This window comes from Coffea eugenioides, chromosome 2 (assembly GCF_003713205.1).
Source record: "Coffea eugenioides isolate CCC68of chromosome 2, Ceug_1.0, whole genome shotgun sequence".
In the NCBI taxonomy this organism is placed as follows: Eukaryota; Viridiplantae; Streptophyta; class Magnoliopsida; order Gentianales; family Rubiaceae; genus Coffea; species Coffea eugenioides.
In genome coordinates, this window is record NC_040036.1 from 71,525,504 (window position 1) to 71,539,217 (window position 13,714).

At 36.6% G+C, this 13,714-nt stretch overlaps 2 protein-coding genes across 2 annotated transcripts; both read left to right on the top strand.

The window, feature by feature from the left end:
- The first annotated feature begins 269 nt into the window (after positions 1-269).
- On the top strand, positions 270-4,319 carry LOC113760183. Its single transcript, XM_027302750.1, has one exon. It carries the CDS (start codon positions 270-272, stop codon positions 4,317-4,319), a length of 4,050 nt encoding a protein of 1,349 aa, XP_027158551.1.
- A 5,629-nt stretch (positions 4,320-9,948) lies between these two features.
- Positions 9,949-12,325, top strand: LOC113760184 (GDSL esterase/lipase At5g03980-like). Its single transcript, XM_027302751.1, has 5 exons — positions 9,949-10,171; positions 11,031-11,243; positions 11,342-11,490; positions 11,707-11,980; positions 12,102-12,325. The coding sequence occupies exons 1-5, from the start codon at positions 9,949-9,951 to the stop codon at positions 12,323-12,325; spliced, it is 1,083 nt and encodes a 360-aa protein (XP_027158552.1).
- The last annotated feature ends 1,389 nt before the right edge of the window (positions 12,326-13,714 follow it).

The following is a 13,714-nucleotide window of genomic DNA, read 5'->3' on the forward strand; positions in this document are numbered from 1 at the left end:
CATACAGGATTCTCAAAGGAGGGTAGGTACCTTCTCCCCTAGGGGCAAGGACCTTGTCCGACAGGAGAAGTCATCACTACAGACCGGGCATTTGGAGACGGTGTCACGTGGTCTCCGAGCTGGTCTCCCGTCAGATAGAACACTACGCTCCATGGTTAGTTCTTCATCAAATTCTTTTTCTGTCCTTTCTGATGATTAAGTTTCTTTTTTGGAATATAAGAGGGGTAGCTCGTGCTCCTAATTTAAGACGATTAAGGAAACTTATTAAAATGTATGATCTTCAATTGGTGGTTGTTGTTGAACCTAAATTGAGGGTGGAGTCAATCACTAATATTAGAATTAAATTGGGGATGGATTGTTGCTTGTTCAATCTTTGGGGTTCTGTTTGGATTTTCTACCGGTCGTTGTTTACGTGTCAGATTACAGGGGAGTCTCCCCAACATCTAACTATTAGAGTTAAATCTCATTTTTTTCAAGACTTCATTACTTTATCTTGTATACATGCGAAGTGTACGGAGCAGGAAAGAGAAAACTTGTGGAATGCACTTTTGGGGGATAAACCCGACTTCAACCCTTGGTTTTTGATAGGAGATTTCAATGTGGTCATAAATACCGAGGAGAAGAGGGGTGGATTGCCATTTAGACCGTCGGAGGGATCAGAATTTTTGAATTTCATGACGATGGCCGGTGTCTGTGATGCGGGATTCTCTGGTTCAAGATATACCTGGTGTAATAACCGTTCGGGAACGGCGCGGATATGGAAACGTCTGGACCGCTTACTTCTATGCGGGCGTGCTTTAGAGCTTCCATACCAAATCATGGTGCAACATTTAGGACGTGACCCGTCGGATCATGCTCCATTATTGTTGTCGGTGGATACGAAACTAGATAACAAACCCAAGCCGTTCCGTTTCTTAAACATCTGGACTACTCATCCTGGTTTACTGGGGGTTATCAAGGATTGTTGGGCTCAACCAGTCAATGGTTCTCCTTTGCAAGTATTGGCCTTGAAGTTGAGGAATGTTAAAAATGCCCTCAAGCAATGGTCTAGAACGACATTTGGGGATATTTTTCAGGGAGCACGTGATGCCGAACGTATGGTAACAGAGGCTGAAACAGCATACGACCTGGATCCTACTGAGCAACGGCGGAGCGAGTTACATCATGCTCGGGCTCGGTTACGCAGAGCGCTTATAGTTGAGGAGGGTTTTTGGAAACAAAAGGCGCGGGTAAGGTGGCTCTCGGACGGAGATAGGAACACCAAATATTTTCATTCCTTGGTCACGGAAAGGAGGCATAGGGCAGTAATTCATCGGATCAAAGATACCGCTGGAGAGTGGATCGATGAGGAATGCCAGATTGGGGAAGCAGCAGTGGGTTTCTTTAAGGAGCTTTTCACAGCAGAGGGGGGCCTTCCTTGCCTTACTGGTCTGCAGATCATACCGAAATTGATAACGGACCAAGAAAACTCACGGTTAACGGACATTCCATCTCTTACAGAAGTTAAAGACATAGTCTTTGCTATGGACGGAGAGAGCACAGCAGGGCCGGACGGGTTTACAGGGAAATTCTTTACCTTTGCTTGGGAGGTAGTGGCTTTGGATATATACCGTGCGGTTATCAGCTTTTTCTGCGGCGCTGAACTACCTAGGAGTATCACGGCTACTTCAATTGTGTTGTTACCCAAAGTGGAGAACCCCCAAGATTTCAAGCAATTTCGGCCAATCAGTCTATGTAACTTCACTAACAAAATCATTTCCAAACTATTATCGACAAGATTGGCGATAATATTACCCCGGATTATATCTCCACAGCAAAGTGGGTTTGTCCAAGGGAGGCAGATTACAGATAATTTCTTGTTAGCCCAAGAGTTAGTAGCGGATATTAAAAAATCAAATCGGGGTGGCAACGTGGTCATCAAGTTAGATATGATGAAGGCTTATGATAGAGTCTCATGGCCCTTTCTACTACAGGTGTTACGGTATTTCGGGTTCAGTGAAACTTGGATAGACATGATATGGCGCTTAATATCGAATATTTGGTTTTCGGTGCTTGTAAATGGCGGTTCACACGGCTTTTTCAAATCTTCACGGGGTTTACGGCAAGGAGATCCCATTTCACCAGCCTTATTCGTTATTGGAGCTGAGTTGTTGTCTCGAGCCCTCAACAAGCTACCCACACAGAGAGGATTTACTCCGTTTAAAGTGCCTCCTCATTGTCCTATAATTACGCATTTGGCATTCGCCGATGACGTGATTATCTTTTCTAGTGGCAGCAGGTCATCCCTACATTTGATTAAACGAGTTCTGGAAGATTATAGTGAGGTATCAGGTCAGCGGCTCAACCCTCAGAAGAGTTGTTTCCTTACTCATCCACGCTCACCAGCTCAGAGGACAGCGGTTGTTAACCAGGTATTGGGATATAATAGAAGAGTATTTCCGATACGGTACCTTGGTTGTCCCTTATATGACGGAAGGAGTAAGACGATTTACTATACGGATACATATAATGCGGTGGCGAATCGCATTTTGTCTTGGAAGAACCAGATTTTATCGTCAGGGGGCAAGGTGGTATTGATTCAGAGCGTGTTAGCCTCTATGCCAATTCATTTGCTGGCAGCCGCGTCCCCTCCAAAAGGGATGTTGATGGCCCTAGAGAAATTGTTTGCCAAGTTCTTGTGGGGATCCTTGAATTTGGGGAACAAGTACCATTGGATCAGTTGGGCAGATCTGTGTCGGCCGAAGGATGAAGGGGGTGTAGGCCTGCGGGGGTTGATGCAGGTCTACGACTCATTTTCCATTAAACTCTGGTGGAAATTCCGGCAACAGCAATCATTATGGGCAAAGTTTATGCTCCAAAAGTATTGTGCAGGGCAGCACCCTTGTCTTGCTGATATTGGTCATCGGGGATCCCAGGCTTGGAGGAGGATGGTCACAATGCAGCGTTTTGGGGAGGAGAATATTACTTGGATAGTTCGTGAGGGTGCTTTGGATTTTTGGCATGACAATTGGATGGGGTCAGGAGCGCTTTGCAACAAGGTGGATGTCTTCCATGATCATTCCGTGGTTGATTTTGTAGATCGACGGGTCTGGAATGTGGGCATGCTCCATCAATTCTTAGATGGAGAACTGGTTAGGCAGGTTCTGGAGCTTGATCCTCCTTCAGGTAGGGGCAATGACAGAATGGTGTGGACATTAACGAACTCGGGTGTTTTTTCCACTGCATCGGCTTACTCATTGATCAGTCATTCCAATGACACCTCTTGGCTTTTTGCCCGTATATGGCAGCAAGGCCTTCCAGTCAAGATCTCTTTTTTTATGTTACGACTACTACAGGGGAGGCTCCCTCTTATGGATCGACTAAAGAGGTTTGGGGTCTATGGCCCATCTAAATGCTTCTGTTGTCAGAACCCTCAGGAAGAGGCCTTGAATCATGTATTTTGCTCAGGAGAAGGGGCACGATCGGTCTGGCGTCACTTCGAGAGTACTGCTGGTGAATTTAGTGGGGTGCATACAACACGTCACATGGTGTGGTCTTGTTGGGTAAGGAGGGGAACTAATGACCGTGTAAAATTTTTACAAAATATACTTCCTTCGGTAGTATGCTGGGTTTTGTGGAAAATAAGGAATGAAGGGGTGTTTGAAGATCGGAAGATGAGGATAAGGGATACGGTGACTCGGATTGTTCAGCTTCTTCATGATTTTCTTCAATCACGGTTCCCGGGGGTGCAGTGTTCTGCTCCTACATGGGAAGGGTTACTTCTCGAGTTGGGTAGTCATCAAAGGCGGATGATTATTAAGCCAGTTTATTGGGTAACTCCGTGTGGAGGTTATAAGTTGAACTCAGATGGATGCTCTCGGGGAAACCCAGGAAGGAGTGGGGGGGGTGGACTTGTGCGAGACAGTCGAGGAAATTTTGTATTTGGATACGCGGAGCCCTTCGGAGTGATAACTAGCATGCAAGCAGAACTTCGAGCGTTGTTATGGGGAGTTAGACATTGTGTGATTCGAGGGTACTTGGAGTTACACTTAGAGGCAGATTCTCTCACCCTGGTTCAGATTGTTCAAGGGACTAGTGCGTGTCCTTGGCGTCTACAGAGAGATCTGGATGAGTTGATGATATTCAAGCAGTCTTTCCAATCCATCACACACTGCTACAGAGAAGCAAACACACCGGCAGATCATCTGGCAAATTTTGGTGCTGATGCTTGCGCAGGTCATGTGTTTAATACATTTTCAGATTTACCACTATTGGTCAGGGGGGCTATTAGATTAGATCGATTGGGACTTCCTACGTTTCGTACACGGTGTCTGGCATGAATGGGAATAAGAAGCAAAAAAGACCAATGCAGGTGAAAGTGACAAGATTAACCGCTGAGCTTCAAGGATCAACATTCAGATTCACTGGAAGACATCCTAATATGGACAACGGAAGATTTAATCTTAGTATCAGATTTTCAGTGCTTAATCCTTCGCTATATTGTATATTTATTGTCAAATTGTGGTTTGATGGCAGGGAGTTTCGTCCTTTTATAAGGGGAAATTCTGCCGAAATTTTTATAAAATAATAAAATTTTATGAAAAAAAAAAAAAAAAAAAAAGTGAGGTTTTAGTATGTTGAGGATCCTTAATATCTTTTTAGACATTATTAATCCTCAAGGATGATAAAACATTAGAATCGACTAATAGTCATGAGAGCAAGTGAGAAAAAATCAATGTTAAGGAGTATCGTTTAAAACACACTTTACATTGAATGGGTTTATTGTCATTAATATTGGGCCCTATTAGACACGTATTTTCATTAATCAAACTGTGATGGTGTTAATTTGCGGTAAATGATTGTGACAAAAAATTTCTTCAAGAACGCAAAATTGTAGGTCACGACGAAAATTCTTCAATTGTTGTCAAACAATGGCTATATCATGTTGCAAAGTTTTAAACGGTTTAGAATTGTATTAAGACCACGGTAAATAGTAAATAAAATTTGTTATAATTATTTCTAAAAATTCCAAAATCATGATATGTCTGTGCCAAAGAACAATTGTCACCGAATAAATATAAAGCATTGGCCACAATAGTATCTATATCTATATGTATTGCAGAGTGGGTTTTTAGGAAAGAGCCTCTCAATAGTTTCCAAACTTCTCATTTTTTTTTCTAGATTTTTGTATTTATTTTAATACATAAAAAGTAGTGGGTTATAACCAACCCTATCACTAGTCAAATTTAAAATTTAAAACTTTCCCACTATCTACTTCATAAACCGTTTATAATTTGTTATTTATACTTTAAATCCTTTTTAGTCCTTAATTAAAGATAAATGCTCATTCGTATGCTATTTTAATACAATTTTACATTTTTATAATTAAGAAATATTTATCACTAAACTAATCCTATAACCACCCCTACAAATGACATTTCCAAATTACAATCATGTTTCAAAAAAATCACAAATGTGCAACTAAATGTAAAGTTGAGGGGGTAAAGTGCAACTAAATGTAAAGTTAAGGGGCTTCCTATATTTAACCCTAAAAAAATCGCAAGAACGGAACAATTTTTTTTTTGCCCTTTAGGATGGCCGGACATCCATGTGCAGTGACCAAAAAACTTTCCCTTTCTTAAAGAACGTAAGATTTCCAATTTATTTATTTTTTAAAAAGGAATAGGGCTGTTTCAAATCCAAAAAAAAAAAAGAAACAAACCCAGGTTCCTCCATTGTTATGATTTTTTTCGCCATTATTCTAAGAAATTTGCTAAATTGAGTTCTTTAGGGCAAAGAATGAGATGTGTGACCAGTCCCTTTTTTTTTTAATTTGCGTGACCAGCCTATTCTTTACAAAAGTTTAAATTTTTTAAAAAGTATACAAAAATTAGGGGAGATAATATTAGGAGTTTATAGTAAATTTACCACACTTCTGGTGTGGTTTTCGCCTGTCCAATATCATGAAAGAATAGAATAAGCCATTATCAATTATTACACGCTAAGTAGAATTTAGAAGCATACAACATGATTAAGAAACAACAGAACCAATTAGGACTAGATTTTGACCCAACCCTATCACCAGTCAAATTTAAAATTTAAAACTTTCCCACTATCTACTTCATAAACCGTTTATAATTTCTTATTTATACTTTAAATCCTTTTTACTCCTTAATTAAAGACAAATGCTCATTCGTATGCTATTTTAATACAATTTTACATTTTATAATTAAGAAATATTTATCACTAAACTAATCCTATAACCACCCCTACAAATGAGATTTCCAAATTACAATCACGTTTCAAAAAAATCACAAATGTGCAACTAAATGTAAAGTTGAGGGGGTAAAGTGTAACTAAATGTAAAGTTAAGGGGCTTACTATATTTAACCCTAAAAAAAATTGCAAGAACAGAACAATTGTTTTTTTTTCCCTTTAGGATGGCCGGACATCCATGTGTAGTGACCAAAAAATTTTCCCTTTCTTAATGAACGTAAGATGGCCAGTTTATTTATTTTTTAAAAAGGGATAGGGCTGTTTCAGATCCAAAAAAAAAAAAAAGAAACAAACCCAGGTTCCTCCATTGTTATGATTTTTTTCACCATTATTCTAAGAAATTTGCTAAATTGAGTTCTTTAGGGCAAAGAATGAGATGTGTGACTAGTCCCTTTTATTTTTCTTATTTGCATGACCAGCCTATTGTTGCCAAAAGTTTAAATTTTTTAAAAAGCATACAAAAATTAGGGGAGATAATATTAGGAGTTTACAGTAAATTTACCACACTTCTGGTGTGGTTTTCGCCTGTCCAATACCACGAAAGAATAGAATAAATCATTATCAATTATTACACGCTAAGTAGAATTTGGAAGCATGATCAAGAAACAGAAGAACCAATTAGGACTAGATTTTGACCCCAAAAAAAATTAGGACTAGATGCCACTGGCACGTTGCCGTAACTTGCAATGCCAATTAGGACTATTTAGCATTTTTTTTTGCAAGGAATTAGGACACGGTAAAGCTTATTTAGGCAAACTTTACCACATCGGTGATTTGAATATACTATCAAATTATTGAATATACTACAAATTCTATAATCATGCTCGCATTTTCCCCATATTTTCCCCACGTTTCCCACTCCAATTAAGAGTCCTCCAATTTAAGAAATGTTTATCTCTTAACTAATCCTACAACCGCTCCTAAAAATCCTATAATTATGCTCACATTTTCCCTACATTTCCCCCACTTTTCCACTCCAATTAAGAGTCATCCAATTTAAGAATTCCACTCCAATTAAAAGTCCTCCAAAACATAGCATCCTCATTCAATTTTCTTGCGTGCTCACTCCAATTAAGAGAACTTTCTTGCATTTTTCCCAAGAACTTATTATCTCCTTCAACTTTTTTATGGTATCCATCTTAACTCTTAACCTAATTTCACTATAGAACATGCCCGCTTACAAGCATTTCAATGACAGCTAAATTTCAAACTCGCAAGATTGCAAAGGAGGGAACATTTGTTTAGATAACGAAACGTACACCGCAATGATTCCACACAGCAGTTCGAAAAGTTTCAGCAACTTTGCGTTGACGAAAGAGAAATCTCACATCAAATTCGAACGACAAAATCCCAACTACACCGATTAAAACGTCGTTCGCATCAAATTAGAAATTCCGGTACTGTTTATTCTTTAAACAATTGCATTTCCATTGTTTTTTTAAATATTATTCTCAATAATGTAATATTTTCGATTGATTATTGCTGTTATTGTCTTTCGTCTTTAAATAGAAGTGAAATGTTAGGTAATAGGTCATCCTTTTAGACTTATTTTCTCATGATTCAATAACAACTTATTATGCAATAGTAAGCATAAAAATTTATTTTATAGTCAGAGCAATAGATGTCCATCACTGTTTTTATGTCATCTTTTTTCCCTATGACACAAGTATTGGTATTTGACTTTTAATATAACCAAATTCCCTCCAGATACAAAAATGATGGAATTTGATATAAGAAATTTCTTTCGATAGAAAATTTACATTTTCAGATTGTTTGCGACTTAGTTAGGATTCTTGGAGTTCGATAATTATGTATAGTATTTGATATTGTCATGATGACAGTTTGCGTACCTTTAGGCCAAAAGAGTTAATGTTTCTTATCACAAAAAGATTGTCATTATCTGATTCTTTGTCACTTTGGTCTACATTGATTGTAATGATGTGGTCGACACTGTTGTTAGGTAATTAATTTCGTGTACTTTTAATTTCAACATATTTTTTTGTATTGTATATAACATTTTATTCGTCAAACAGATATAATGTTAACATACAAATAAGAGATTCCAGTGGTAACATATATCTTAATCTACAAGACAGACATGCACGATTCGTATTTAGTTGTGATGTTTCTTATCTCAGAGAATTACAAAGGAAGGTATAATTTCTTGATATATATATATTTTTTATAATGCTATTTATAAACTATGTAAAAAAATATACTAATTTTGAATTTCGTACGTACTTAATTTTCAGGAAAATAGTGATATGTTGTTCAACCAACGAATCAATTCATGCAAAGATCGTGCATTTTCATTTGTAGCACGCACTTCACAAAATTCAACAGAATTAATTAAATCACCAATTTTGGCTTTCGTACTAAAAATTGATTGGTGTGAAGAGTGTTCACAACTTCATGCAAGATTATCAAATCGAATGCATAATATTTGGAAGTATTTCATTTTAACAACATTCAATTACATTCATTTTTATTCATATATCATTCATTTTCTAATATAAATTTTTATTATTTTTTCAGAATCTATCTTCCGAAAAAAGGCAGTTCTTGAATGATATACACATTCTATCATATTTCAAACTATTGTTGGGCAGATATTACATTTTAATTGTGTTGGTACAATTTTTTAACCTTTTTTTTAACCACTTTATTTTCATTTTTTCCAATAATGTCAGCACCGTGCGTAGCATGGGTATTCACACTAGTAATGAAGTAAAACTCCTCCAGTTTCAATGGTGTGCTTAAGAAATTAAAGGGTTAGCTCTTTTTCAGATTTTTTGTGTTGGTCTTACTGTTTCAGTTATGAATGGACAAAAATGCCATTTAAATCTAACTGGATTTAATTCTAAAGTCACCGGGAGTTCTTAAAGTATACAGTTTTAATTATTCAAGGATCAATCAAAAACAAAATTTAAATGAGGGGTTAAAAGTAAACAATGGCAATAATTTAGAGGTTCCACAAATTTTTTACCCAACAATTTAGAATGGTTCTACGTGATTAACAATATATATATATTTACAATAGTTTGAATCCAAAAAACATTTGGATTTCTAGTTCCACAGAAATTAGTTTTATTTCTCATATACTCCAGATCCCAACAATACTAGGAGAGATTTATGATCTCATCCCGAAAGAATTTGGATTTTGTCGCTCAGCAAACATACTAGGAGATTGGTACTCTAATTCTAAAGTGAATAGAATCCTATTGGTGCCTATATATTCAGCACTATCAATCATGGGAACTTTATACATCAACAATTCAAATCGTATTTTTTCCTTGTTATACATACTAGTATAACAAGGAAATTGGTATACATACTAGTATAACAATTCTAATCCTAGTATTTTTTCCTTGTCAAACATACTAGTATAACAAGGAAATTGTTATACATACTAGCATAACAATTCTAATCCTTGTATTTTTCCTTGTCAAACATACTAGGAGATTGGTACTCTAATCCTAAAGTGAATGGAATTCTATTGGTGCCTATATATTCAGCACTATCAATCATAGGAACTTTATACATCAACAATTCAAATCGTGTTTTTTTCTTGTTATCTTCTAAGAAACAATGGCTACGAGGGGTCAACATATCTCCATTATTTGTCTCAGTTTCTTCTTAATTCTTCTTCTTTTACATCCTCATGCTTGCACTGCAAGAAAATTCAGAGGTACCATGGCCGGTTTTATGAATGTTGAAAAAGCAGGTGAACTGGGAAGGCTGTATCACCTTGACAAGATATATCAGCTCGGTGACTCAATTTCTGATACTGGAAACCTTGTTTTAGAGAGTCCCCATGGCAGTGGTTTCTTGTTCACTAGACCCCCTTATGGCGAGACAACGTTTGGAAAACCTACTGGTCGATGTTCTAATGGGCTCCTCATGGTTGACTATTTCGGTATGCACCAAAATTAATTCCAAACTACTTTTTATTATTACTATTTTTTTTGTAGTTGAGAATTTTCTTGCAATTTGCCTCTTATAACTTTTTTATGTTTACAACCATTATTCTTCCTTTTTTTTTTTAATTTACAACCATATCTTCCTATTTCTGGTTGGGCTCCTCATTGTTGACTATTTCGGTATGCGCCAAAAATAATTCCAAACTACTTTTCATTATTACTATTTTTTTTTTGTAGTTGAGAATTTTCTTGAAATTTGCCTCTTATAACTTTATTTATGTTTACAACCATTATTCTTCCTTTTTTTTTAATTTGCAACGATATCTTCCTATTTCTGGTTGAGGCTATGTGAATTTCTGTTTCTTTGGTTTGTCAAATTTTTAACCTAATTCTATTTGTTTATTTTCCCAAGCTCTTCTAGATCTTTTTTTTTGTTTAATTTTTTTATATGTGATATCTAATTAAGGATCAAAAGTTTAAATCTACTGAAAAAATTAAACGAGCAGAACCATCATCTAATCAGGCTTGATGTGTGTTACGTGAATATCATGAAAATTAACATGCTTAATTACTCCAGAAAATTTATGCAAAAGTAAGAGAAATTAAAATGGAGAGGGCAGATTAAATCCCAATTTCATAACGTTTAAGTCAGTTTTCTTATTACAAAAAATTAACAAGCGGATATATAGGTTTTTATCAGGAAAAAAGTTTTTCAAACAAGGCAGAATTCCAATTAATTCTTTTGAGGAAAAACTAGGCCTAATTTTTCTTGTAGAACGTCCGTATTTTGGTTCTTTTTTTTTTTAATACTCCTAATCGTATTAGCAACTAAGATTGTTGAACATTGTTTAACAGCAACAGCATTTGGTCTTCCATACCTCGAACCTTACAAGAAAGCTCATGCAAACTTCAAACATGGGGTAAACTTTGCTGTTGCTGGAGCTACTGCTCTATCAGAAGAGGCATTGAAAGCTAAAAACATTACAAATCCAGCAACCAATAGTTCCCTTAGCGTGCAATTGGAATGGATGGCTTCCCACTTCAACTCCACTTGTCACGCCAAAGAAGGTTAGCAAATTAATTTAACTTTTTAGCACAGATCAAGAATATATTAAGGTAACAATTTTTGATTATCCTATTTCTTTTTTTGTTAATCTAAACCCTAGGATGTTGGAAAATGCTCAGAAGTGCCCTTTTCTTTGTTGGTGAGATTGGAGGCAATGACTATAACTATGGCTTCGTTCAAAGAAAAACCTTGGACGAGTTAACTGGTTTAGTGCCAGATGTTGTCCAAAGTATTACAGATGCTGTTCGGGTGATTGCTCTCTCTGTTTTTGATTTAATTTCCTTGTTAATTTAATTTCAAGTATGCTTAATTTCTCAAAACTGCTTTTTTAAAAAAAAAAATTCTCAAATTCCTTTTTTTTTTGCAACTGTTCAAAAATGGCATTTTTCATTAGGGGTTTGTTTATATGTACAAATAAAAATTTAACAATCTTATTTTCATCTTGCTAATTTTTGCTATTTTCAGAGAGTCATTGGTTTTGGGGCAAGACGAGTTATTGTCCCTGGTAACTTCCCAATTGGCTGTCTTCCAATTTATCTCAGTAGCTTCCACACAAATAATTCAGCAGCATATGATGAAAAACAGTGTCTCAAGGACTTAAACAACTTCGCTGAAATTCACAATGAAGTTCTAAAAGCATCAATCAACGTGTTGAAGAAAGAATATCCCTATGTCGACATTGTCTATGGTGACTACTACAACGCCTACTTGTGGCTCCTGTCTCATGCCAAGCGTCTACGTAAGTTAATTTGTTACCATACCATCATTTTGCCGAAATTTTTTTTAAGTATATATATGTACTAAATTAATTATCTAGCTTAATCCCACAACTTAAAATTTTTGGTTGAAAATTCTTGCAGGATTTGATAGAAATTCTTTACAAAAGGCTTGTTGTGGAAGTGGATCAGGGCCATACAATTTTGATCCTCGAAAGATGTGTGGGGCTGAAGGAGTTTCTGCATGTCCTAACCCTGATAAATACATAAGCTGGGATGGAATTCATTCAACACAACGAGCATATAAGTACATTGCAGGATATTTGTTGCGCTCCATCTTGCCTCAAATGAGGATGTTTCATCTTTGAGTTGGAGATCATGTTATAGTTTCTGCTAGCTAGTTGTCGTTTCAATTCGGCCCGCCGGGGTTCCTTTTCTTTTTGATTCTGTATTTGTTTATTCGATGGTATAACACATTCCATCTTTTACTTTCCATTGACGTTTCTATTGTTATCAACAACATTTTTATTTAGATTCAAATTGAAAAGAAGTACTTTGCATTGATCCAGTAGTACTTGGTACTTCAAAGTTTGCTTTTCAGTTTCATTTTGTTGTTGAAAACAGTTCCCCTGGTCTTTTATCGAGGGGGAAATGGGGAATAGTTTGATTTTGGCCTTAATCTATTTCATGTCTAATTTCTGGCTTTGCACCTGAGTCTAACTCAATAATCTTTAATCAAGCTACTCTTTTTTTTTTTTTTTTTTTTTTTTTTGTCGACGGAGTTTCCGGTCAAGTCCGTAAAGGCGGCCCGACTAATCCCCACTCCGGCCCGGCCTAGCTCCCCAACCAGACCTAGCACGTTAGATGCACGGCGAACTGATGTTGCTGCGGAGGTTCGACCCCAGGACCTAACGGTCCCGAGGAAGAGGCGCCAACCACCAGCCCATTCACGTGAGGACCTTTAATCAAGCTACTCAAGTTTGGTCAATATTGAGTTAAGTTGAAAAGAGCAGTTGACACGAATAATTCACAGATTCCTTCTCCTTCAACTTGAGAAGGGGGTATTGGTAGATAAGCCAAGCACACTTCCCCTGCGATGATATACTTCATCCAATCAACTTTCAAACAAGTAATAGAAAACCCGGGTATAATAGGGGTGACAATCGGGTTCAAATCAGGTTTACGGGTTGGGTTGAGACCCGGGTATAATAGAAAACCCGCTGACTCGAACCTGACCCGTCAACCCGAAACGGGTCAGAATACCTGACCCGAACCCGAACCCGAAAAATTCGGGTTGACAGGTAGACCCGAAATAACCCGAAACTTAATTTTAATTTATTAATTTATCATTGTAATTTCTAATAAAATCAATTTCGCACAAGACTAATTACATAATCAAGTAATAAAATTTTAAATAAATAATCCCAAACCAAATCTTCAATAAATTAAAACACCGTAAAAGTGTTTTATCCCAAACCAAATATAAAAAAAATTAAAACATGTGAACCTACAAATTGGCTGTTGCTGGATCTTTAAGATCCTCCAAATATTGTTCCCCTTGTTTAGAGCGCTTAAAATTACACCCGAATTAACATGTGAACCTACAAATTGAATTTATTTCACTTGTACATTTGGACACTTTCCTGAATTGATTATTCTATTATAAAATAAACACTCTCAACAAGTGTCTACTAATCACTTGTTCCTCGTTAGCCAAACTCTTATCACTCACTGGCAAAAGCACACCTCTTATATTC